We start from the raw sequence: 26,292 nt of genomic DNA, 5'->3' as shown, positions 1-26,292 counted from the left end.
TTAATGCAATCAAAAAAAGTCTAAAGGTCTTTCTCAGTACAATACGTTTTTGAGTTGTAGAAATACTTACATAAGTATTCAGACCCTTTACTCAATACTTTGTTGAAGCACCTTTAGTAATGATTACAGCCTCGAGTCTTCTTGAGTATGACGCTACAAGCTTGGCACACCTGTATTTGGGGAGTTTCTCCCATTCTTCTCTGGAGATCCTCTCAAGCTCTATCAGGTTGGATGGGGAGCGTCACTGCACATCTATTTTCAGGTCCCTCCAGAGGTGTTCGATCAGGTTCAAGTCCGGGCTCTGGCTGGGCCACTCATGGACATTTAGAGTCTTGTCCAGAAGCCATTCCTGCATGGTCTTGGCTAAGTGCTTAGGGTCGTTGTCCTGTTGGAAGGTGAACCTTCACACCAGTCTCAGGTCCTGAGCGCTCTGGAGCAGGTTTTCATCAAGGATATCTCTGCACTTTGCTCCTTTCATCTTTCCCTTGATCTTGACTTGTCTCCCAGTCCCTGTCGCTGAAAAACATCCCCACAGCATGATGCTGCCACCACCATGCTTCACCGTAGAGATGGTGACAGGTTTCCTCCAGACGTGACGCTTAGCATTCAGGCCAAAGAGTTCAATCTTGGTTTCATCAGACCAGAGAATCTTGTTTCTCATGGTCTGAGAGACTTTAGGGGCCTTTTGCAAATGCCAAGCGGGCTGTCATGTGCCTTTTACTGAGGAGTGGCTTCCGTCTGGCCACTGATTCGTGGAGTGCTGCAGAGATGGTTGTCCTTCTGGAAGGTTCTCCCATCTCCACAGAGGAACTCTGGAGCTCTGTCAGAGTGACCATTGGGTTCTTGGTCACCTCCCTGACCAAGGCCCTTCTCCCCCGATTGCTCAGTTTGGCTCTAGGAAGAGTCTTGGTGGTTCCAAAATGATTCCATTTAATAATGATGGAGGCCACTGTGTTCTTGGGGACCTTCAATGCTTCCCCAGATCGGTTCCTCGACACAATCCTGTTTCGGATCTCTATGGACAATTCCTTCGACCTCATGGCTTGGTTTTTGCTAGACAGGTGTGAGCCTTTACCACAGGTGGACTCCAATCAAGTTGTAGAAATATCGCAAGGATGATCAATGGAAACAGGATGCATCTGAGCTCAATTTCAAATCTCATAGCAAAGAGTCTGAATACTTATGTAAATAAGGTATTTGTTTTATTTTATTTTTTACAACAAACCTGTTTTCACTTTGTCATTATGGGGTATTGTGTGTAGATTGAGGGCTTAAAAAAAAAATCAATTTTAGAATAAGGCTGTAACGTAACAAAATGTGGAAAAAGTTAAGGGGTCTGAATACTTTCCAAATGCACTGTAATTACGTAATTCTAGGACTTTAATTTTCCTTTCCAACTCAGTTTCTTTTTCAAGTCGTTTCCTCCTTTTCCAGCCAGAATAACCTTGAATTGTACCCTCATAAAAATGGTGGCTAGTAGTATTACAGAGAAACAACAACAACTAAAATTACCCCCCAATTGTTTATTTTAATTGTATATATTTTTTTACAGAACAAAGCTGAGGGGTCACGTGCCCCTGTGCCCCCTATGGGTATGACCCCTCTGCAAACAGAGAGAACGAACTAGAGAGAGAGAGAGAGAGAGAGAGAGAGAGGGAGAAAGAGAGAGTCCTTATATAGGCCTACTACCATTGTCACTTTAGTACATCATTTGTGAATGACTCCATCTTCTCTCTCTCTCGTCCTTGCCCTTCATCCTTCCATCTTCTACAGTGAGAATCGACATTATTTCACTCCACCTTCAAAACATTTTTCTCCTCCAATACCGCTGACATTTAAGTATTTGTGTTTATTATCGAACATACACTCACACTTTCCCCTCCTTTTCTCCTCCATCCCCTCACCTCTTCTCCCAATCTGTGTGTGTTTCCCAGTGTCAGGTTGAGAAAGAACAGTTCCCTAAAGAAACCGAAGCCACCTGCTGACGACGAGACCAAGAAAGGCCAGAGGCTGATCGAGAAGGAAACCATGGAGACGGGACAGGTATATTGTGGGCAGTAAATTGTGGGCTGTATTGACTTAGAGCCTTGGTATGGAGGTGGAAAAAGCAAGACCACTTACTGTTTGTAGAACCCTGCAAGAACCCAGAAATCAAATGCACTAGTCTACAAACTCAATGGCAACTGGTCATTCAAGGCATGGGGCGCGCATTGTATGAGAAATCATATGCACTCAAAAGAGTCCTTCTAGTGGTAATAATAGTAATAATAACCCCAATACATCCTGTTGAAACTATAATTTGTTTAATATTAAAAGCTAAAAAGCATTCAGAGAAAAAAACATCTAACAGTAAAGATTCTCTCTTTGAAGTGTATGTAGTTAAAAGACATCCATCGTTCTCTCTTTGTTGTCTCTCTCTCAATTCATTTCAATTTGAGGTGCTTTATTGGCATGATTATTTTTCTTCTTCTGTCTCTCTCTATCTTTCTCCCTCTCTCTCCGTCTCTCTCTTTCTCTCTCTCCAGGTGAAGTTCTCGGTGTATCTCCAGTACCTACGTGCAATGGGCTGGGGCTACTCCATCATGTTCTTCCTGGTGTACTTCATCCAGAACGTGGCTTTCATTGGTCAGAACCTGTGGCTGAGTGACTGGACCAATGATGCAGAGGATTACTACAACATAACCTACCCCACCTGGAAGAGGGACACTCGGATTGGTGTATTCGGTGCGCTGGGCGTGGCTCAAGGTAAGAGGAGAAGAAGAGAAAGAGAAAGGTTGCTTCATTGTCCATGTTAAATACACCTTATGAAGTAGGTGAGCGTGAGAGAAGAATAAGACTGTATTGTCCATTTGTAGACACACACACACACCTGTTTTATTAAAATGGTCTCCTCTCCTCACAACAGGTTTATTTGTATTCATGGGCACCCTACTCCTGGCTAACGGCTCTATCAATGCGTCTCGTATCCTCCACTCCCGGCTGCTCAACAACATTCTTCGTGTTCCCATGATGTTCTTTGACACTACGCCATCCGGCAGGGTTGTCAACCGCTTTGCCAAGGTATAGGGGCTAAACCTGCAACTGTGCTGTGTTCATTAGGCACCAAATGAAAAAAAAAAAAAACGGACTGAAACACAGAGGAACTATCTGGACTTCGGTCACAAATGTTTTCTTTCGCAAAACGTTTTAAACCGCTTTCCGTTGCGTGCCCTAATGAACGTAGCTCTGGCTTATTTGAATATTCCATTACCCCTGCGTTCGCTTTATCCTTGTTGGTGATGCCATATTATTGTTTGATGATGTCACCACCTGTTTCCTGTTGTAGGACATATTCACAGTGGACGAGGCCATCCCCCAATCGTTTCGCTCCTGGATCATGTGTTTCCTGGGTGTGCTTGGAACGCTGTTTGTCATCTGCCTGGCCACGCCCATTTTCACCGCCATCATCGTCCCTCTGGCTGTGGTCTACTACTTCGTTCAGGTAGAGAGAGAGAGAAACAGAGAAAGGAGTGTGTGGTTGGAGGAGAGAGGGAGGGAAAGGGACTGAGCAATGATGTATATAAATCCTAGATGACATACGGGGGTGCTGTTTTGAAGCCACTGCACAGCCATTTCTGTACTCCTCCACCAATATTTGGGAAGCTATAGAAATACATTTATTAATGTCAACATACATTTTTGCCAAGTATACAGGTATGTACAGTTGAAGTCGGAAGTTTACATACACCTTAGCCAAATACATTTAAACTGTTTTTCATAATTCCTGATATTTAATCCTAGTAAAAATTCCCTGTGTTAGGTCAGTTAGGATCACCACTTTATTTTAAGAATGTGAAATGTCAGAATAATAGTAGAGAGAATGATTTATTTCAGCTTTTATTTCTTTCATCACATTCCCAGTCGGTCAGACGTTTACATACACTCAATTAGTATTTGGTAGCATTGCCTTTAAATTGTTTAACTTGGGTCAAACGTTTTGGGAAGCCTTCCACATGCTTTCTATAAGAATGAGGTCAGGGCTTTGTGATGGCCACTCCAATACATTGACTTTGTTGTACTTAAGCCATTTTGCCACAACTTTGGAGGTATGCTTGGGGTCATTGTCCATTTGGAAGACCCATTTGCGACCAAGCGTTAACTTCCTGATTGATGTCTTGAGATGTTGCTTCAATTTATCCACATAATTGTCCTTCCTCATGATGCCATCTATTTTGTGAAGTGCACCAGTCCCTCCTGCAGCAAAGCACCCCCACAGCATGATGCTGCCACCCCCGTGCTTCACGGTTGAGATGGTGTTCTTCGGCTTGCAAGCCACCCCCCTTTTTCCTCCAAACATAACGATGGTCATTATGGCTAAACAGTTCTATTTTTGTTTCATCAGACCAGAGGACATTTCTCCAAAAAGTACGATCTTTGTCCCCATGTGCAATTGCAAACTGTAGTCTGGCTTTTTTATGGCGGTTTTGGAGCAGTGGCTTCTTCCTTGCTGAGCAGCCTTTCAGGTTATGTCGATATAGGACTCGTTTTACTGTGGATATAGATACTTTTGTACCTGTTTCCTCCAGCATCTTCACAAGGTCCTTTGCTGTTGTTCTGTGATTGATTTGCACTTTTCGCACCAAAGTACGTTCATCTCTAGGAGACAGAACGCGTCTCCTTCCTGAGTGGTATGACGGCTGCGTGGTCCCATGGTGTTTATACTTGCGTACTATTGTTTGTACAGATGAACGTGGTACCTTCAGGCATTTGGAAATTGCTCCCAAGGATGAACCAGACTTGTGGAGGTTTACCTTTTTCTTCTGAGGTCTTGGCTGATTTCTTTTGATTTTCCCATGATGTCAAGCAAAGAGGCACTGAGTTTGAAGGTAGGCCTTGAAATACATCCACAGGTACACCTCCAATTGACTCAAATGATGTCAATTAGCCTCTCAGAAGCTTCTAAAGCCATGACATCATTTTCTGGAATTTTCCAAGCTGTTTAAAGGCACAGTCAATTTAGTGTATGTAAACTTCTGACCCACTGGAATTGTGATATAGTGAATTATAAGTGAAATAATCTGTCTGTAAACAATTGTTGGAAAAATTACTTGTGTCATACACCGACTTGCCAAAACTATAGTTTGTTAACAAGACATTTGTGGAGTGGTTGAAAAACAACACTTACCTACCAGTCCATGAGAACGGTGGCCATTTCGGCATCACTCTTCCATCTTTCAAAATTAATTCCAATGTTTATCCGGTTTCTGGATTGGTTATGATGAACAGTCTTTTTCTCGCTTCTTTTTCAATTTTGGGGTTGAGTTGATTCAGATCCAAGAACCGAGAATGATGCTTGTTGGTGTCGACATTATCAGAAAACGTTGTCCCTGCTACCAGGACAGTTTATCTGCAAACAACTTAGCTAGCTAGCTAGTTTGTTGGCTTTGTCTGCTCTGTGTTTGTTTCTGGCGGCTGTAACTTGCATGTGACTTTCACTTCCTCTCCTGCTCTGGGTACCATGGCAGCAGGGTCATTCGAGTAGGCGGGATTTAGCGCAAAGACAAACACACCTTGCCCAGAAGGCCAGCCCAAGACGGCTCAGCGCTCAACCCCCTTGTTTTCGTTCAAAGTGAAATTACAACACAAAGAAGTGGGGTGGCACGGGGGCGCCCACGACCTTCGGAATCCATAATTTAAACAAATATATAACTATATTAAAAACTATAAATCCTTAAAAGTAGAATTTTAAGAGAGTACTACTGTTACTGTCCCCACTACAACAAATACAGTAATTTGGGCCTTGAAAATGTTTCTTGAAATACTGTAGAATTCCATTAATTCCTATGGAGGACTGCTCCTTCTGAGTACCAATATGGAGGATGGTGGCTTCAAAGCTTCTTATTGGCCAATAAAGACACTATATATACAAAAGAATGTGGTTACCCCTTCAAATTAGTGGATTTGGCTATTTCAGCAACACCTGTTGCTGACAGGTGTATCAAATCGAGCATACAGCCATGCAATCTCCATAGACAAACATTGGCAGTAGAATGGCCTTACTGAAGAGCTCAGTGACTTTCAACATGGCACCGTCTTAGGATGCCACCTTTCCAACAAGTCAGTTCGTCAAATTTCTGCCCTACTAGAGATGCCCCGGTCAACTGTAAGGGCTGTTATTGTGAAGTGGAAACGTCTAGCAGCAACAACGGCTCAGCTGCGAAGTGGTGGGCCACACAAGCTCACAGAACGGGACCACTGAGTGCTGAAGCTCGTAGCGCATCAAAACCGTCTGTCTTCGGTTGCAACGCTCACTAACGAAGGAGCTTCATGAAATGGGTTTCTATGGTCGAGCAGCCGCACACAAGCCTAAGATCACCATGTGCAATGCCAAGCTTCGGCTGGAGTGGTGTGAAGCTTGCTGCCATTGGACTCTGGAGCAGTGAAGATGCATTCTCTGGAGTGATGAATCACGCTTCACCATTTGGCAGTCCAGCGGACAAATCAGGGTTTGGCGGATGCCAGGAGAACGCTACCTGCCCCAATGCATAGTGCAACCTTAAAGTTTGGTGGAGGAGGAATAATGGTCTGGGTCTGTTTTTCATGGTTCGGGCTAGGCCCCTTAGTTCCAGTAAAGGGACATCTTAACGCTACAGCATACAATGACATTCTAGATGATTCTGTGCTTCCAACTTTGTGGCAACAGTTTGGGGAAGGCCCTTTCCTGTTTCAGCATGACAGTGCCCCCGTGTACAAAGCGTGGTCCATACAGAAATGGTTTGAATGGAAGCAAGTCCCCGCAGCAATGTTCCAACATCTAGTGGAAAGCCTTCCCAGAAGAGTGGAGGCTGTTATAGCTGCAAAGGGGGGACCAACTCCATATTAATGCCCATAATTTTAGAATGAGATGTTCGACGAGCAGGTGTCCACATACCTTTTGGTCATGTAGTGTAGCACCAGCAATCTAGGGTATACAGTACTTTTTATTGTTTTATTTTTTAACATTTTTACATACATGCTCTACCAACTGAGCTACAGGAGGCCTACATCATTGGGACTGAAAGGAATGGGGGAGAGAGACGGAGGGAGAGGGTGGAAAAGAGCGAGAGAGGGAGAGAGTGGGGGCAGATAAAGATGGTCCTGTCGCTGACCAGGTTTACATGCGTACAGTATTCCGGATAATAGCTCATATCCCGGTTAAGATCTTATTCAGGATAAGATGTTTATATGCACCTTTGATACCCGCTTACGAGTATCCCTATATCCACGAATAAACAGAATATTCCTAATTTGCCCAGGGACGGCATAACAATTTTTTTGACATGGAGTTTTTGATATAGTATTTGTCTGCTTATAATAGGCTATTTGTTAGTCATCTTGTCTATAATTAGATACATGCAGCTTCTCTTCTGTCATTACTTGATGCTCTAGAATACTAATTATACAATGGGTGGTTTGGAATTCCCATTATTAAAGCCTCTCCTGCCCATGCTACAGTAGCTATGAGACAACATACACATGGCCACGTTCATATGAAGTGGCATCGTTTACGTCGTTAGCTAGCAATGCACTGCCACTACTACTTTTACAACTACTAGCATTAGCACCTGTAAGTCGTCATGGATGATTTTAAAGTTACTTTTGATTTGTTTTATCCACTAACGTTTGAAGAATGGTGCCAACAAGAAGAGGAGGAGGATATGAAAGAAATAAAACAAGAAGAAGAGCAAGCGGACCATCAACCTGAGCCTAGTGTTAACGTTAGACATGCAGAAATCAGTAACGTTAGCGCTGCTATAGACGACATAGAAAAGGAGAGAAATGAAGAAGCTACATCAAGACAAACCAACTGGGCAGTGAAGTGCTTTCTGGAATGACTGTCAGAAAAGGGGATAAACATTGATCTGGCAACTGTTTCAAAACAGGAGATGGGTAATATTCTCCGGATGTAACGATCCCGGCAGTCTGAGTCGGGTCCTGTCTGGTGACTAGTTTTTCCTGTTCGTGATCTCCAGTTTCCCGAGGGTTCGGGAACGCTCCGGGGAGCTCTCTTGTTTTCCGCACCTGCATCCCATCAGCAATCTGCACACCTGGTCCTGATCATCACCCTTCTTAGGCTCTGGCCAAACATCCAGTTCCTGCCGGATCGTTAGCCATGAACAGTATGTTTGTCAGCGTATCAGCCTTGAGTTCTAGCGTTAGTTTTTGTTGTTTTGCACCTTGTTGAATTGCTGTGTACTCACCTCCGTTTTGTTCTGTCTGCAGTCTCTCACCCGGAACCTTCACCCAACCTCTGCCTGATGGTCGGCGGCTGCCGAGCCATGTCTGGACCTACCCCTGCACCCTCAACAACCCATCCACGCCACCCGCTCTGTCCCTGGATTATTCAGCCTCACTCGGGAGTCAATTAATAAACACTCACCTTTTCCTCTAAGTACCTTGTCCTGGTCTGCTTCTGGGTTCTGGCGTAGTATACCGTGACAGAACGATCCGGCCAGTAATGAACCCAGCGGACCTGGACTCTGTTCGCCATGCCATTACCCATCAGGAGAAGATGTTGGGCCATCATAGCACGGTACTACAGGAGATCGCGTTGTCAGTTCGGAACCTTTCTACCGGTCTGACGGAGGTCCAGAACCAACGCAAGTTTCCGGTGGAGGATCCACTACCGGTTTCCCCCATCTCGCCTGCCGCTTCGGGAGCTGTGTCCTTCCGTGAGCCCGAGGTTCCGGCCGCCGGATAGATATGAGGGGAGCTGGGAAGATGCCGTTCCTTCCTTATGCAGTGTGGATTAGTGTTCGATCTACAGCCCTACTCTTATGCCACAGACAAGGCTAGGATAGCCTTTGTGATTGCGTTGCTGCGTGGTCGAGCGCTGGAGTGGGCTTCAGCCGTTTGGGAACGACAAGACCCCTGCATGGCTTCATACCAGGGGTTCACGGCCGAGATGAGGAAGCTCTTCGACCATTCCGTCCGAGGGAGGGACGCAGCTAGGCGCCTGTTTTCGCTTCACCAAGGAACTCGCAGCGTGGCCGACTTCGTGATCGAGTTCAAGACGTTGGCTGTGGAGAGTGGGTGGAACGAGGAGTCTCTGCAAGCGGCCTTTTACCAGGGTCTGTCGGAGCAGCTCAAGGATGAGTTGATCTCCTATCCGGAGCCTAGTGACCTGGACAGCTTGGTAGCCTTGTCTATTCGGGTGGATAATCGAGTCCGAGAGCCGAAGGAGGGAGAAGCAATGGGGTCCGTCCAATCGATCAGCTTCTCAGTTCCCAGTCGGGTCGGGTGGTGGACCAGAACACGTCGATCATTCTCCTCCACAATGGATTAGTGGAGAGGTCCTCTCTCCCGATTCTGAACCCATGCAAGTGGGGCGGCACGGGTTAACCAAGGAGGAGCGTCAACATAGACGTCAGACCAACTGCTGCCTCTACTGTGGTAGCTCGGGACATTACATCTCCACCTGTTCCCGGCGGTCGTCAAACTGCCCGGCTCGCTAAAGTTGGGAGGACTTTTAGCGAGCCAGTTTCAACCTCTCAGTACCTCTGTCAGACCCCGTTTCCCGGCTACCCTTGTGAACAGGAATCAGAGCTTAGCGCTTAACGCTTTTATCGATTCAGGTGCCGATGGAAGCTTTCTTGATGCCGAGTTGGTGGAACAGCTGGGGCTTTCCAAGGAGCAATTGCCGAAGCCATTGAAGCGACCACTCTGAACGGCAGTAGTCTGGCACGTATCACGATGAGGACTGAACCGGTTAAGATGCGGTTGTCGGGGAATCATTCTGAGATGATTTCATTCTTCATTCTGCCGTCTTCCCATGTTCCTCTGGTCCTTGGATACCCCTGGCTGAAGGAACACAATCCCACGTTCGATTGGGTGACGGGCAAGGTAACGAGTTGGAGCCTTGATTGTCATGCTAACTGTCTCAAGACTGCCTGCCCCCATTCGGTTCCCAGTCAGGTGATTGAGGCTAAACCCCCAGATTTGTCCCTGGTTCCCGAGACATATCACGATTTGGGGGAAGTTTTCAGTAAGCAGAAGGCTCTGTCACTCCCTCCCCACCGACCATATGATTGTGCCATCAACCTGGTCCCTGGAGCTGTCTACCCCAAGGGAAGGTTATACAGTATCTCCCGACCTGAACGTGAGGCGTTGGAGACCTACATCAAGGAGTCCCTAGCTGCTGGTCTCGTTAGCCCCTCGTCATCACCCCTGGGGGCAGGATTCTTCTTTGTGGGTAAGAAGGATGGCTCTCTTCGACCGTGTATTGATTATCGGGGGTTGAATGACATCACGATCAAGAACAAGTATCCCCTGCCCTTGATGAGTTCTGCCTTCGACTCCTTACAGGGTGCTACGGTGTTCACCAAGCTAGACCTACGCAATGCGTATCACCTGGTCCGGATCAGAGAGGGGGACGAGTGGTTGACGGGTTTCAATACACCGATGGGTCACTTCGAGTATCAGGTGATGCCGTTTGGACTGACCAATGCTCCAGCGGTATTCCAGAGTATGGTGAACGACGTCCTGAGAGATATGATCGGTCTCTTTGTGTTTGTTTACCTGGATGACATTCTGATCTTCTCGAAGGAACCTTCCGACCACGTCCAGCATGTCCGGCAGGTTCTGCAGCGATTGTTGGAGAATCGCCTGTTCGTGAAGGCCGAGAAGTGCGAGTTTCACGCCCACACGACATCCTTTCTCGGGTACATCATCTCCAGGGGAGAGATTAGGATGGACCAGGAGAAGGTTAGAGCGGTTCTGGAATGGGTCCAGCCCGGTACGAGATTGCAGCTCCAGAGATTTTTGGGGTTTGCGAATTTCTACCGCAGATTCATCCGGGATTACAGCCGTGTGGCCGCTCCGTTAACTGCCTTGACTTCCAGTATCAGGACCTTCAAGTGGAATCCGGAGGCGGATCGAGCGTTTCTGGATTTGAAGAGGCGATTCACCAACGCACCGATTCTCTCTCAACCGGACACGGCCCGTCAGTTCGTCGTTGAAGTGGACGCGTCTGATGTGGGAGTTGGCGCCATCCTGTCGCAGCGATGCTCCACGGACAGTAAACTCCATCCCTGCGCCTACTACTCTCGTCGCCTTTCGCCTGCGGAGAGGAATTACGATGTGGGTAACCGGGAGCTTCTCGCGGTGAAACTTGCCTTGGAGGAGTGGCGCCACTGGCTGGAGGGGGCGGAGCAACCGTTTATTGTCTGGACTGACCACAAGAATCTTGCTTACGTGCAATCGGCTAAACGTCTCAACTCCCGTCAGGCCAGGTGGGCGTTGTTTTTCGGACGATTCAAGTTTGCCCTGACGTTCCGACCTGGATCTAAGAACGGCAAGGCGGACGCCTTGTCCCGGATGTTCTCCAAGACGGAGGAGAGTGGGTCCAAGACCGAGACAATCCTCCCCCGGAACTGCGTCGTGGGAGCAGTTATGTGGAAGATTGAGGAGGAGGTGCTGGCGGCCCTTCGGACTCAGCCCGGTCCGGTAACGGTCCACCCGGTCGGTTGTTTGTGCCTGAGTCGGTTCGTCCTGCTGTCCTCAAATGGTCCCACGCCAGCAAGATGGCTTGTCACCCTGGCGTGGCTCGGACAATGGCGTTTCTTCGCAGACGTTTTTGGTGGCCTGCCATGGCCGAGGATACTCGGGGTTTTGTTGCTGCCTGTCCAGTGTGTGCGCAGAATAAGAGTACCAATCGGCCCAGCTCTGGACTACTTCACCCCCCTTCCTATTCCCCGGCGACCATGGTCGCATCTGGCCCCTGGACTTCGTCACTGGGTTGCCCGCTTCTGAGGGGAACACGGTCGTTCTGACGATCGTGGACAGATTCAGCAAGTTCGCCCACTTTGTGCCTATTGCCAAGCTTCCCTCTGCCTCGGAGACGTCCGAGATCCTGGTTAGGGAGGTTTTCAGGGTCCACGGGTTGCCCAGTGATATCGTTTCCGACCGTGGCCCTCAGTTTACCTCTGCTGTCTGGAAGTCCTTCTGTTTGGCCATTGGAGCTACAGTCAGTCTCACATCTGGTTTTCACCCCCAATCCAATGGTCAGGCGGAGAGAGCCAACCAGAAGATGGAATCCACGCTACGCTGTCTGGTCTCTTCCAACCCCACCTCCTGGGTCTCTCAGTTGCCTTGGGTTGAGTATGCCCACAATACTCTCCCTACATCTGCCACTGGGATGTCTCCCTTCCAGTGCCTGTATGGCTACCAACCTCCCTTGTTCCCTTCTCAGGAGAAGGAGCTCTCAGTGCCTTCTGTTCAGGCCCATATTCGTCGTTGCCACCGGACCTGGCATCGGGCCAGAAAGGCACTCCTTAGAGTTTCGGACCGGTATCAGCTCCAGGCGAATCGTCGCCGGATCCCCGCTCCCACCTACACCATCGGAGATAGGGTCTGGTTGGCCACACGGGATCTTCCTTTACGGACTGAGTCTAGGAAGTTGTTACCGAAGTTCATTGGTCCGTTTGTGGTGGAGAAGGTGATCAATCCAGTGGCAGTTCGACTCAAACTACCGAGGACGCTCAGAGTCCATCCCACCTTTCATGTCTCCTGCCTCAAGCCTGTCTTCCTCAGTCCTCTGTTGCCTCCTCCGCCTCCTCCTCCTCCTCCTCGGATGATCGGAGGTGGTCCTGCCTACACGGTGCGTCGCATCATGGATTCCAGACGGCGGGGCCGGGGTTTCCAGTATCTCGTGGACTGGGAGGGGTATGGTCCTGAAGAGAGGAGTTGGATTCCGCGGCGACAGGTCCTAGATGCTGACCTCATCAGTGATTTCCTACCGCCTCCATCCTGGCGCTCCGGGAGGTCCGCCCGGTGGCGTTCGTCGGAGGGGGTACTGTAACGATCCCGGCAGTCTGAGTCGGGTCCTGTCTGGTGACTAGTTTTTCCTGTTCGTGATCTCCAGTTTCCCGAGGGTTCGGGAACGCTCCGGGGAGCTCTCTTGTTTTCCGCACCTGCATCCCATCAGCAATCTGCACACCTGGTCCTGATCATCACCCTTCTTAGGCTCTGGCCAAACATCCAGTTCCTGCCGGATCGTTAGCCATGAACAGTATGTTTGTCAGCGTATCAGCCTTGAGTTCTAGCGTTAGTTTTTGTTGTTTTGCACCTTGTTGAATTGCTGTGTACTCACCTCCGTTTTGTTCTGTCTGCAGTCTCTCACCCGGAACCTTCACCCAACCTCTGCCTGATGGTCGGCGGCTGCCGAGCCATGTCTGGACCTACCCCTGCACCCTCAACAACCCATCCACGCCACCCGCTCTGTCCCTGGATTATTCAGCCTCACTCGGGAGTCAATTAATAAACACTCACCTTTTCCTCTAAGTACCTTGTCCTGGTCTGCTTCTGGGTTCTGGCGTAGTATACCGTGACACCGGAATTTCTATGCCACCTACTGAATACGGTGTGGTTTGATTTGCAGTTGCACTTTGGCCGAAGAGGCAATGAAGGAAATCGCAAACTGAAGCCAGACTCATTCGTAATAAAAGAAGACAAAAATGGTTTGAGATATGGAACACTGAGTTTCAATGAAGAAACAAAAATGCAATTAAGAGACAGAGAGAATCGTCCTGGCTACATGTATGAGAACCTAGGCAATGAGCTCTGCCCCGTGGAAATGTGCAATTCAGTATAAATCAATAGCTGTCGATGCTGTGACCTTCTGAAAAAAATTGTTATTGTGGTTTCTATTCTTAACTGTGTCAATGTCTTTGCTACAATGTTTCAGCGCTGTTTTCAGATCTACGGACAGCGCCTTTAAACAATGTTTCAATCTGGCATTCAATTTTCCTATGCGTAGACCAGACGTGTGCTGTTTTCAGAACCATGGACAGCGTCTCTAGAAACCAAGGTTCTGGAACTATCAACCAGCGCTTGGGTAGTTTTGCTTTACATGGCAGTCAATACGAATAGAACTAACGACCAGAGAACGCCTAAAATGTCACTTGACAACCAGTGTTAGTGAATGTAGCATCACTTTTTGTTGAAATATTTATGGTTTGGGAAATAATCTTGATTTTTAATGGTAACCCATTGTATTAAAGCAATACTACACTCGAGTCCATGTGTTATGACATTTTTATCATGTGTTATGACATTTTTATCACTTTTTAGTCTATATAACACGTGGGCATTCATTCACATTTTCTCAAGATGGTCTATAGTTTTACTCCAAGAAACACTTAATTCTGCAGGAGTTAATACTATAATAGGCTACATGTGAGGCCTACAGTCAGTGTCCAGACTTCAGTTACTATTCCAACTATTACTGTTCCTATCTGAACTTCAAAGGTGATACTATGCAAAACGGAGTCTGCGCAGACCGCAAAAAAACGACAGTAAACGGGATAAGATGTTTACATGCATATCCCAGGCATCTTATTTGGGTTTCTCAAAACCGGGATAGGAGCTTATTCGGGTTATTGTAAACGGGATATGATGTTTATATGTGTCAACTCAAAAACAGAATACTTGAGTATCCCGAATAATAACAGGATATTGGTGTGCATGTAAACGTGGTCAGTGCCACATCAGTATTCTCTCTCTCCTTCACTCCATTCCTCCATCTTCTCTCTCTCCCCTCAGCGTTTCTACGTGGCGACCTCACGGCAGCTGCGTCGTCTGGACTCGGTGTCTCGGTCTCCCATCTACTCTCACTTCGGAGAGACAGTGTCTGGTCTGTCGGTCATCCGGGCCTATGGACACCAGGAACGCTTCCTCAAACACAACGAGAAAGTCATTGATGAAAACCTCAAGTCGGTCTACCCGTGGATAGTCTCCAACAGGTCAGGAACACACTCAGTTTTCTTCATATCAAAACAGCACTCTATAATGTGCAGTTCCTTTCTGTCTGAAATGTTACGGTGTATCTGTGATGTCTAATGTTTGACTAAATGTCTGTCAGTCTTGTCAGTCTTGTCTCTCAGTCTCACATGAAGTTGCTGAGGGGAGGATGGCTCATAATAATGTCTGGAAGGGAGTGAATGGAATGGTTTCAACCACATGGAAACTATGTGTTTGACGTGTTCGATACCATTCAATTTATTCCGTTCCAGCCATTACTATTTGTATTTGTATTTATTATGGATCCCCATTAGCTGCTGCCAAGGCAGCTGGGGTCCAGCAAAATTAAGGCAGTTATACCATTTTAAAAACATTACAATATATTCACAACAGATTTCACAACACATTAAGTGTGTGCCCTCAGGCCCTTATTATATCTCCACATATCTATAACACAACATCAATGTGTACGTGTGTGTATAGTGCGTATGTTGTCGTGTGGTTGTATGCATGTGTCTGTGCCTATGCTTGTGTTGCTTCACAGTCCCCGCTGTTCCATAAGGTGTATTTGTATCATTTTTTTAAATCAAATTTTACTGCTTGCATGAGTTCCATGTAGTCATGGCTCTATGTAGTACTGTGCGCCTCCCATAGTCTGTTCTGGATTTGGGGACTGTGAAGAGACCTCTGGTGGCATGTCTTGTGGGGTATGCATGGGTGTCTGAGCTGTGTGCCAGTAGTTCAAACAGACAGCTCGTGCATTCAACATGTCAATACCTCTCACAAATACAAGTAGTGATGAAGTCAATCTCTCCTCCACTTTGCGCCAGGAGAGATTGACATGCATATTATTAATGTTAGCTCTCTGTGTACATCTAAGGGCCAGCCGTGCTGCCCTGTTCTGAGCCAATTGCAATTTCCTAAGTCCCTCTTTGTGGCACCTGACCACACGACTGAACAGTAGTCCAGGTGCGACAAAACTAGGGTCTGTAGGACCTGCCTTGATAGTGTTGTTAAGAAGGCAGAGCAGCGCTTTATTGTAGACAGACTTCTCCCCATCTTAGCTACTGTTATATCAATATGTTTTGACCATGACAGTTTACAATCCAGGGTTACTTCAAGCAGTTTAGTCACCTCAACTTGCTCAATTTCTACATTATTCATTACAAGATTCAGTTGAGATTTAGGGTTTAGTGAATGATTTGTACCAAATACAATGCTTTTAGTTTTTGAAATATCTAGGACTAACTTATTCTTTGCCACACATTCTGAAACTAACTGCAGCTCTTTCTTAAGTGTTGTAGTCATTTGAGTCGCTGTAGTAGCTGACGTGTATAGTGTTGAGTCATCCGCATACATAGACACACTGGCTTTACTCAAAGCCAGTGACATGTCGTTAGTGAAGATTGAGCCCATCCTCCCCAATTAAGGTGCCTGCAGCCGTCTGTGGTCTGTCTTGTTTGTCTGCCTGCATCGTCTGTCTGTCTGTCCATCTGTCTGTAATGCCTGTCTTTCTGTCCTGCAGGTGGCTGGCCATCCGTCTAGAGTTCCTTGGTAACCTGGTAGTGTTTTTCTCAGCTCTGCTTGCTGTCATCTCCCGGGACTCTCTGGAAAGTGGCCTGGTCGGCCTTTCCATCTCCTATGCCCTCAACGTGAGTACACCACAGGCACGCACACACACATGCACGCACACACACACACACACAAACAGTATTCTTCTGTGTTGTGCCTACTGAATACGACCTTGGGGAACCGATTATTTATCTCTCAATTCACTGTACTATACCAGAGAGAGAAGTGTTTTGTTGAGGATGGTTAATCTGTGCTTTCAATGGTCAAATCTCAGTAAAATGAAGGAAGGACTGTATGAGGTGTTTCAAAGGACTAACTGGTTTAGGATTTGAGCTGCCACCATGGTATCGGTCAGAATGCAGAATGAGGAGATAAGGGATCCAGGTTTAGAGTTGAACACGAACACAGAGGCACATGGGGGAGGGTTTGGAATGGAGGTTTGGTAGGGCTTGTAGGGCCGGTAGTGTGGTAGGTAGGAAGGTTGGATGAGATACAAAAAGGGAAACATTAGGAACATAAACATAAATGGTGAATGACAAGGTGGTGCCAGGTGACTATGGGGAAAATATGGGCTTAACATGTACTGTATATTCTGCTTATATAGGGAACTGAGAGGGGTGACAGAAGAGAAGAGGTGATTAGGGAGTAGGAAACAGGTGTGGAGGCAAGGGGCGTGGCCTGGGGTAATTGGGAGCAATTAGATGTCCTGTTACAGTGCCATGACCCTTCACAACACTCTGGCTGCATTTACACAGGCAGCCCAATTCTGATCTTTTGCCAAATTATAAAAAATAGATCAGAATTGGGCTGCCTGTGTAAACGCAGCCAATGTGACTTTTGTGCATCTAGACCTGTCTTTTCCATGCACTCATCAAATTCTGATAGCAGAAGTCACATACAGTATACTGTAAATGTCAAGAGTAGATGCTCTCAAATTGAAGTGCCATTGTATTAACATCTAACCAACCTGAACTCTGATTCAGTTCTGTTAAACTGAAGCCCCCATGGTCAAAACCCTCTGCACAGTACTTGAATGGTTATACATACTGAATATAATATTATTATTGTTATTATTATTACTTTACTTTGTATGCACTTTGATCTTTTGATGAAAAATACTTTACAAATGTAATTAATTAATTATAATTATAATAATTAATTATTATTATTATTATTATTATTATTATTATTATTATTATTATTATTATTATTATTATTATTATTATTATGTAAGGAGATGAATCAGGGTTAAGGCCTGGGTTACTGTTGAGTACTCCCTGACAAATATGTATTTGTAAAAAGCACTTAATGGATTTTATGAATGATGGAATGATAATAAGGTGATGATGACTTGGTGGTAGTGACCCCTGACCCCTAACCTCTGACATGTAGGTGACTCAGACCCTGAACTGGCTGGTGAGGATGACATCAGAACTGGAGACCAACATCGTAGCTGTGGAGAGAGTCAGCGAGTACACGGAGATAGAGAATGAGGTCTGTGTGTGTTCAATGAGAATGACAGATATACAGTATAACTCACATTTCTATGTGAATCTGGTCGGTTCGCCCAAAAAAGTTACATATTGCAGCTTTAAGAAAAGGGTTCTTTCCTCTTTTAGGGATAGTTAAAACTTAGGGGCAGCAGCTCATTCGAATATTTTGGGGCATGGTTTGCTCACAGCTCTTTTTGTGCAACCATGAGTGAGAGTGTCAGTTGATTTAATCTGTTGTGTTATGCCATTAAATGTTGAACAGGACTACAGCCAGTGACGGTGTCTTGTTAAAGTGTCTCGTAAGGCCTTGTGTAAGTTAAGAAAAAGTTAAATATATTGACTAAATCAGTGGTTCTTAAACCTCTCCTCGGAGACCCCCAACCGTTCCATCTATTCCAGAGCTAGCACACCTGATTCAACTTGTCAACTAACACAATAATAACACCTATGGAATTTTTATTCAACACAAAATAAAATATGGCTAACAACAGTAAAGAGCCCTGTATAGTTTTTCAAAAGGTTATTTGTAGAACCTTTTAGATTTGTTCTTTAAAGAACAAAAAGGGGTTGTACGATAGCTGAAACCTTTTTGGTGCTATATAGAAACTTTTTTAACCTCTTAAGGATCGGACCCTTTTTTTAAATGTTCGCCTAAAATGACATACCCAAATCTAACTGCCTGTAGCTCAGGACCTGAAGCAAGGATATGCATATTCTTGATACCATTTGAAAGGAAACACTTTGAAGTTTGTGGAAATGTGAAATTAATATAGGAGAATATAACACATTAGATATGGTAAAAGATTATACAAATAAAAAAACATGCATTTTCAAAAAAAATAAAAAAAAGACAAAGGCCACAATATAATATTGCAGTTTAGGCGCAATTTAGATGTTTGCCACTAGACGGCAGCAGTGTGTGTGCAAAGTTTCAGATTGATCCAGAGAAGCGTTGCAATACTGGACTAAGTCTGCTCCAAATGTGCCGAATTGGTCAATTGATACATTTTCAAGTACATAGCTATAGAAAACATACAAAAATTATATGGTAATACAAAATGTAAGTTTACACACTCCCAGGAATGTTATACATGATGGATCATTAGTTTATACACTAACTTTCACACATCTAGATGGCCGGGCGGGGTGGGTGTGGCGCCAGAGTCAGCAGGGGTTCAAACTGTGAAACCCAAATCCTACATTTGAATATAAAAATTGATTTTATCAAACAAAACTATGCTACATTTTATCTCTGGGATCCTTAGGATGACAAATCAGAGCAAGATTACTGAATGTAAGTACATTATTTACCTTCAGAGGTGAATGTATCAAATCAGTTGCAGTGATACGTTTTTTGTTGTTGTGCATTCTTCTCAAACAATAGCATGGTATTTTTTCACTGTAATAGCTACTGTAAATTGGACAGTGCAGTTAGATTAACAAGAATGTAAGCTTTCTGCCCATTTATGACATGTCTATGTCCTGGAAAGTTTGCTGTTACTTACAACAGTCATGCTAATCACATTAGCGCACGTTAGCTCAACCGTCCCGTATACGGGACACAGATCCCGTGGAGGTTAATGGTTCTTTATAGAACTTGAAGAAAGGGTTCCTTATAGCACCCTAAAGGTTCCATTTAGAACCATATGAGCATGATTTTAAAATAACCTTTCCAAAAGGGTTATATATAACACCAAAAAGGTTCCCCTATCATTACAAGCCAAATAAGCCTTATTTATATTGAAAACATTTTAGGTGTAATATTTACATTTTAGTCATTTAGCAGACGCTCTTATCCAGAGCGACTTACATGAGCAATTAGGGTTAAGTGTCTTGCTTAAGGGCACATCAACAGATTTTTCACCCAGGGGTAATATGTGTAATATATTCTCTCTTCTGTATCTCAACTCTTCAGAACAAAGTTTTAATTTATTCTATGACAAAACAAGCCATGAACTCTAGTTCTTGTCAACACGGCATCCTAGCAACAGAACTAGTAGTGTAAATAATAAAAATGAATAAAATAAATCTATAGTAAGTCATTCTGCACATCCATGACGGACTGATGGGTTTAAACCAGTGCTTAATTTGTAAATTGGGAGGTTACGGAACACAATGTAAAAAATAGTAAAAATAAAGAAAAATCCTTGAATGAGTAGGTGTGTCCAAACTTTTGAATGGTACTGTATATACATTACCGGTCAAAAGTTTTAGAACACCTACTCATTCAAGGGTTTTTCTTTATTTGTACAATTTCTACATTGTAGAATAATAATGAAGACATCAAAAATATGAAATAACACATATGGAATCATGTAGTAACCAAAAAAGTGTTAAACAAATCAAAATATATTTTATATTTGAAATTCTTCAAATAGCCACCCTTTGCCTTGATGACAGCTTTGCACACTCTTGGCATTCTCTCAACCAGCTTCACCTGGAATGCTTTTTCAACAGTCTTGAAGGAGTTCCCACATATGCTGATCACTTGTTGGCTGCATTTCCTTCACTCTGCGGTACAACTCGTCCCAAACCATCTCAATTTGGTTGAGGTCAGGGGATTGTGGAGGCCAGGTCATCTGATGCAGCACTCCATCACTCTCCTTCTTGGTCAAATAGCCCTTACACAGCCTGGAGGTGTGTTGGGTCATTGTCCTGTTGAAAAATAAATGATAGTCCCATTAAGCCCAAACCAGATGGGATGGCGTATCGCTGCAGAATGCTGTGGTAGCCATACTGGTTAAGTGTGCCTTGAATTCTAAATAAATCACAGACAGTGTCACCAGCAAAGCACCCCCACACCATCACACCTCCTCCTCCATGCTTCACAGTGGGAAACACACATGCGGAGATCATCCATTCACCTACTCTGCGTCTCACCAAGACATGGCGGTTGGAACCGAAAATCGCAAATGTAATCAAAGGACAGATTTCAACCCGTCTAATATCCATTGCTCGTGTTTCTTGGCCCAAGCAAGTCTCTTCTTATTATTGATGTCCTTTAGTAGTGGTTTCTTTGCAGCAATTCGACCACGAAGGCCTGATTCATGCAGTCTCCTCTGAACAGTTGATGTTGAGATGTGTCTGTTACTTGAACATTGTGAAGCATTTATTTGGGCTGCAATCTGAGGTGCAGTTAACTCTAATGAACTTATCCTCTGCAGCATAGGTAACTCTGTGTCTTCCATTCCTGTGGTGGTCGTCATGAGAGCCAGTTTCATCATAGCGCTTGATGTTTTTTGCGACTGCACTTTGATTTTTATTTAAGAAATCTGTTCCCAAGTATTCCCACGCATAATAGAGAGACACGTGATCGTATACAAATGTAAGCAAGGTTTGAAATGATTATGTTTTAGTCATACATGTTAGGCCTACTGCTGCTAGGTAGCTCTCTCTCTGCTCTCTCCCTCCCCTCTGTCTGTCCTTGATTGCAGGAGTGAAGTCTGGTGTGCGGGAGTCAGGGTTCCAGCTGCAGCTCATTCACCATAATCACCTCAGCCTTTAAGACCCGGTCAAACTTACCACTCATCGTCAGATCATAGTCAAGACGACCATATATTAGGAACCTGACTCCTGCCTCCGCTTCACTCCTGCCACCACCATCCTGCTCTCCACTACCGGACCTCCCTTTTGGACACACCACGGACACTAGGCCATTACGGTACCACACCTGCCCTGACCTGGATCTGTTACCCTCCCTGTAACCTGGACTTGCTCTTCCCCTATTATTGGAAACCTGGACTATTGAACATTGTAAATAAACCTGTTAAACCTTCTCTGGCTTGGTGTACTTGTCTGCATTTGGGTTCTATCCAGTTAAATCATAACAATACATGTGCATCTGGTGGATATATGCCGTTAATCCTGCTGTAGAATTCATTGCGGCCAGCAGGTCAAACGAACAACTAAAATGAACGACTCACTCTGAAAAACAAATCATGACTGGAGTCAGTAAAAATAGTTGTTCAAAAATAACAAATAGTTTGCGAACTGCACATCTCTTCTGGCTTTCGGCCCATCGCTTCAGACACACTGTTTTAGAACACACGTGTGCTGATCATTTCCGTGTGACAGCTTTCTAAAGCTAGTTTTGGTAAAGGTGTGTGTGCTAAGCGTGTGTGTTTTGTTTGGTGGAGTTGTATATAAAACTTGTATGTGTGTTTGAACAGGCAGACTGGGTGTCAGAGAAGCGACCGCTAGAGAAATGGCCTGAGGCTGGGAGGCTGAGGTTCGAAAACTTCAAGGTCCGCTACCGACCTGAACTGGACTTGGTGCTGCACGGGATCACCTGCGACATCGACAGCACAGAGAAGGTGGGTGAGAGAGACAGAGAGACCAGGGCCAGACACTACACATACAGTGGGGTCCGAAATTATTTACACCCTTGATATAGTTGAGCAATAATGACTGTATAAAATTAATAACTCAAATACTGAGCTATATTGTAGGCAACAGTCATGCTAATCACATTAGCACACGTTAGTTTAACCGTCCCGTATACGGGACACCGTATACAATTGCTCAGAGAAAGAGATTTTATGTAACAATTAATCTTTTTTAAATAAATAAAGTAGTGAAAAGTTTTCCTAGCACGCAATCACTACATCAAGCTTTTGGAGTCACTTGTTTCTAAACACTTCTACATGAATGTGGATGCTACCGTGATTATGAATAATCCTGAATTAATTGTGAATAATGATGAGTGTGAAAGTTACAGAAGGTCAAAAATCATACCCCTCTCACCATTACAAATAACAGGGGAGGTTAGTATGTCTTAAAGCTCCGTATTTGAATGATTTACAGTTGAAGTCGGAAGTTTACTCCTAGAGATGAACGTACTTTGATGCGAAAAGTGCAAATCAATCCCAGAACAACAGCAACGGACCTTGTGAAGATGCTGGAGGAAACAGGTACAAAAGTATCTATATCCACAGTAAAACGAGCCCTATATTGACATAACCTGAAAGGCCGCTTAGCAAGGAAGAAGCCACTGCTCCAAAACCGCCATAAAAAAAGACTAACTATGGTTTGCAACTGCACATGGGGACAAAGATCATACTTTTTGGAGAAATGTCCTCTGGTCTGATGAAACAAAAATAGAACTGTTTGGCCATAATGACCATCGTTATGTTTGCCGGAAAAAGGGGGTTGCTAGTAAGCCGAAGAACACCATCCCAACTGTGAAGCACGGGGGTGGCAGCATCATGCTGTGGGGGTGCTTTGCTGCAGGAGGGACTGGTGCACTTGAAAATTATGTGGATATATTGAAGCAACATCTCAAGACATCAGTCAGGAAGTTATAGCTTGGTGGCAAATGGGTCTTCCAAATGGACAATGACCCCAAGCATACTTCCAAAGTTGTGGGAAAATGGCTTAAGGACAACAAAGTCAAGGTATTGGAGTGGCCATCACAAAGCCCTGACCTCAATCCTATAGAAAATGTGTGGGAAGAACTGAAAAAGCGTGTGCGAGCAAGGAGGCCTACAAACCTGACTCAGTTACACCAGCTCTGTCAGGAGGAATGGGCCAAAATTCACCCAAATTATTGTGTGAAGCTTGTGGAAGGCGACCCAAAACGTTTGACCCAAGTTAAACAATTTAAAGGCAATGCTACCAAATACAAATTGAGTGTATGTAAACTTCTGACCTACTGGGAATGTGATGAAATAAATAAAAGCTTAAATAAATCATTATTTTTACTATTATTCAGACATTTCACATTCTTAAAATAAAGTGGCGATCCTAACTGACCTAAAACAGGGAATATTTACTAGGATTAAATGTCAGGAATTGTGAAAAACTGAGTTTATATGTATTTGGCTAAGGTGTATGTAAACTTCCGACTTCAACTGTATTATATACAGGCATTATTGCTCATCTTAATCAAGGGTGTCAATCATTTTTTACCCAACTGTCTGGTATCATATTTCACATACCTTGTCGACAAACAAACAATGTATATAACAGTCTACGTGCAAATAACTAATGGGACCTATATTAAGTATTCACCCCCCCACACCCTCAGGACTTTTTCACATTTTGTTGTGTTACAAAAGGGTATTGAAATTGATTAATTGTTGTTGTTTTTGTCATTGATCTACAATAAATACTCTATCAAAGTGAAAATAACATTTTATAAATGTTTTCATATTAATACAAAAATAAATAACTAAAATTTATTATTCACCCCCTTTGTTATGGCAAGCCTAAATTAGTTCAGGAGTAAAAATTGGCTTACAACAATCACAAAATAAGTTAAATGGTCTCACTCTGTATGACATAATAGGGGTTAACGTTTTTTTAATGCCTATTCCTTCCTCTGTACCCTATACGTACAACATCTGTAAGGTCCCTCGTTCGATTAGTGAATTTCAAGCACAAATTAAACTACAAATACCAGGCAGCTTTCCAATGCCTCATAAAGAAGGGCAGCAATTGGGTAAAAATAACAAATCAGACACTGAATATCCCTTTAAGCATGGTCAAGTTAATAATTAGGCTGCGGCTCAAACTACCGAAACACAACAAAGATACAGTCGTCCTTCCTAACTGAGCTACAGGACAGGAAGGAAACTGTTCAGGGATCCATTTCTCCTGAAAACTGGATGCATCTGGTTTCTGTCAACCCGCCGAGTGTGATAGTTTGTAAAAGCTACAGAGTTCAATGGCTGTGATGGGGAAAAAAACTGTAGTTATTGTAGTTACTCCACAATAAGGACCTAAATTACAGAGTGAAAAGATGGAAGCCTACAGAAGAAGGAGATTCAAAAACATGCATCCTGTTTGCAGCAAGGCACCAAAGTAATACTGAAATAGAACACATCAACGGAATCAACTGTTTGGCCTAAATGCAAAGCGTTATGTTTGGGGCAAATCCAACACAGCACATTAAAACATTTGCTGTTTAGCAATGATCCCCAACAACTTGACAAAGCTTAAAGAATTTTGCCAAGAATAATCTGCAAATATTGCACAATGCAGGTGTGCAAAGCTTAGAGACTGTGCCCAAAAAGAATCCAAGCTGTAATAGATGCCAAAGGTGTTTCTAATATTACGTATTGACTTAGGGGGGTGAATACCTATCGAATCAAGATACAGTATATTCGTGTTGTACTTTTTCTTAATGATTAAAAAAAAATAAAAAAAATCCCCCTTTTGACATTACAAAGCTTTTTTTGTATATAAGTGACAAAATAAAATAAAATGTATTCCCACTTTGTAGAACAATGAAAGTCCAAGGGGGTGAATCCTTATTATATACACTGTGCTGTATGTGCATGCTTTATCTAGGAAAACAATAGCAAGAGAGAGAGCACCGTACTACTGTCACAACATTTATTCAGGGTCAACACAGCACAGCGATATAGGTTCAACTTGAGTCCAGAATATACTTAAGCAATAATGCCCGAAGGGGTGTGGTATATGGCCAATATACCAATACTGAAAGGTGGTCTGATTGAAGTTATTCATTGCAAACCTGATCTGACCTATTTGGACTCCCGTGGACAGTCATGACAACCTGATCTTGCATGACTAGGTTATTTTATTTACTGTCCGACTATTCTAAAGAAGAAGCTGTAGCCTAGGCCTAATCATTTCTCCATGGTTCTGACTTGTCTGCTCGTTGCACTTTGCCTTGTCAATCTGTGTGCTCGATAATCCGGGTACAGGTATAGCCTACTTAATTATGATTGACAGCCATTCAGACATTAATGCATTAATGCATTTATGAAACCAGCTGCTTTTGAAGTTACTAGCCCTATCTGTACAATTCTGAATAATATGGGGGCCCCCCTCAAATGTTTTCTGCTCCACCCACCCAGTCACCCCGTGGCGAAACCCTAGCTCTGTATTGACATAAGCATGAATTGGTTGACACTCATCTTTTCCCATTGAGTGCAGTGTATTGACATAAGCTTTTACCCTGTGATACTAATCTTTTCCCATTGACTACAAATGTATTGACAAAAGCTTCAATTGGTTTACACTCCGCTTTTCCCAATGACTGAAATGTATTGACATAAGCATCAATTGGTTGACACTCATCATTTCCCATTGAATGCAATGTATTGACATAAGGTTCAACCATGTGACACTTTTATTTTCTCATTAAATGCAATGTATTGACATAAGCTTCAGTTAGTTGACACTCATCTCTTCCCATTGGCACAGCAAAGCCTGCTGGGAGCATGGCCAGTTGACATAAGCACCAATTGGTTGATGCATAGCGTTTTGCAAAAAACGTCACAAGATGACATTTTGAGGCTGATAATGGGCTGTATGGGTGGTAAATAATAATGGGCTGCAGAGCATGCAACTCTGCTGTCCTCAGAACTGGATAATTATTAAATGATTTGCATGTTTGCCTCATCCTCCTTTCTTATTAGGCTACTATGAATAATAATATTTTCCATCTTGGTATTGTTTGCTCAATTTCACTTATTGTGGCCTGAAATATTTGTCATTCCAA

At 44.1% G+C, this 26,292-nt stretch overlaps 1 protein-coding gene across 1 annotated transcript in view; it reads left to right on the top strand.

The window, feature by feature from the left end:
• The window catches only part of abcc2 (ATP-binding cassette, sub-family C (CFTR/MRP), member 2), a 75,749-nt gene that overhangs the window by 40,012 nt on the left and 9,445 nt on the right, over window positions 1-26,292 (top strand). Inside the window, exons 22-29 of the mRNA XM_041866550.2 lie at window positions 1,935-2,043; window positions 2,526-2,745; window positions 2,906-3,060; window positions 3,326-3,481; window positions 14,560-14,759; window positions 16,283-16,409; window positions 17,722-17,823; window positions 21,992-22,135. Of these exons, the coding sequence (XP_041722484.2) occupies window positions 1,935-2,043; window positions 2,526-2,745; window positions 2,906-3,060; window positions 3,326-3,481; window positions 14,560-14,759; window positions 16,283-16,409; window positions 17,722-17,823; window positions 21,992-22,135 (1,213 nt within the window). The remainder of the gene's footprint in view (window positions 1-1,934; window positions 2,044-2,525; window positions 2,746-2,905; window positions 3,061-3,325; window positions 3,482-14,559; window positions 14,760-16,282; window positions 16,410-17,721; window positions 17,824-21,991; window positions 22,136-26,292) is intronic.

The sequence above is a fragment of the Coregonus clupeaformis genome, chromosome 37 (genome assembly GCF_020615455.1).
Source record: "Coregonus clupeaformis isolate EN_2021a chromosome 37, ASM2061545v1, whole genome shotgun sequence".
Classification (NCBI taxonomy): Eukaryota; Metazoa; Chordata; class Actinopteri; order Salmoniformes; family Salmonidae; genus Coregonus; species Coregonus clupeaformis.
This window is presented reverse-complemented; position numbering and strand designations above follow the sequence as displayed.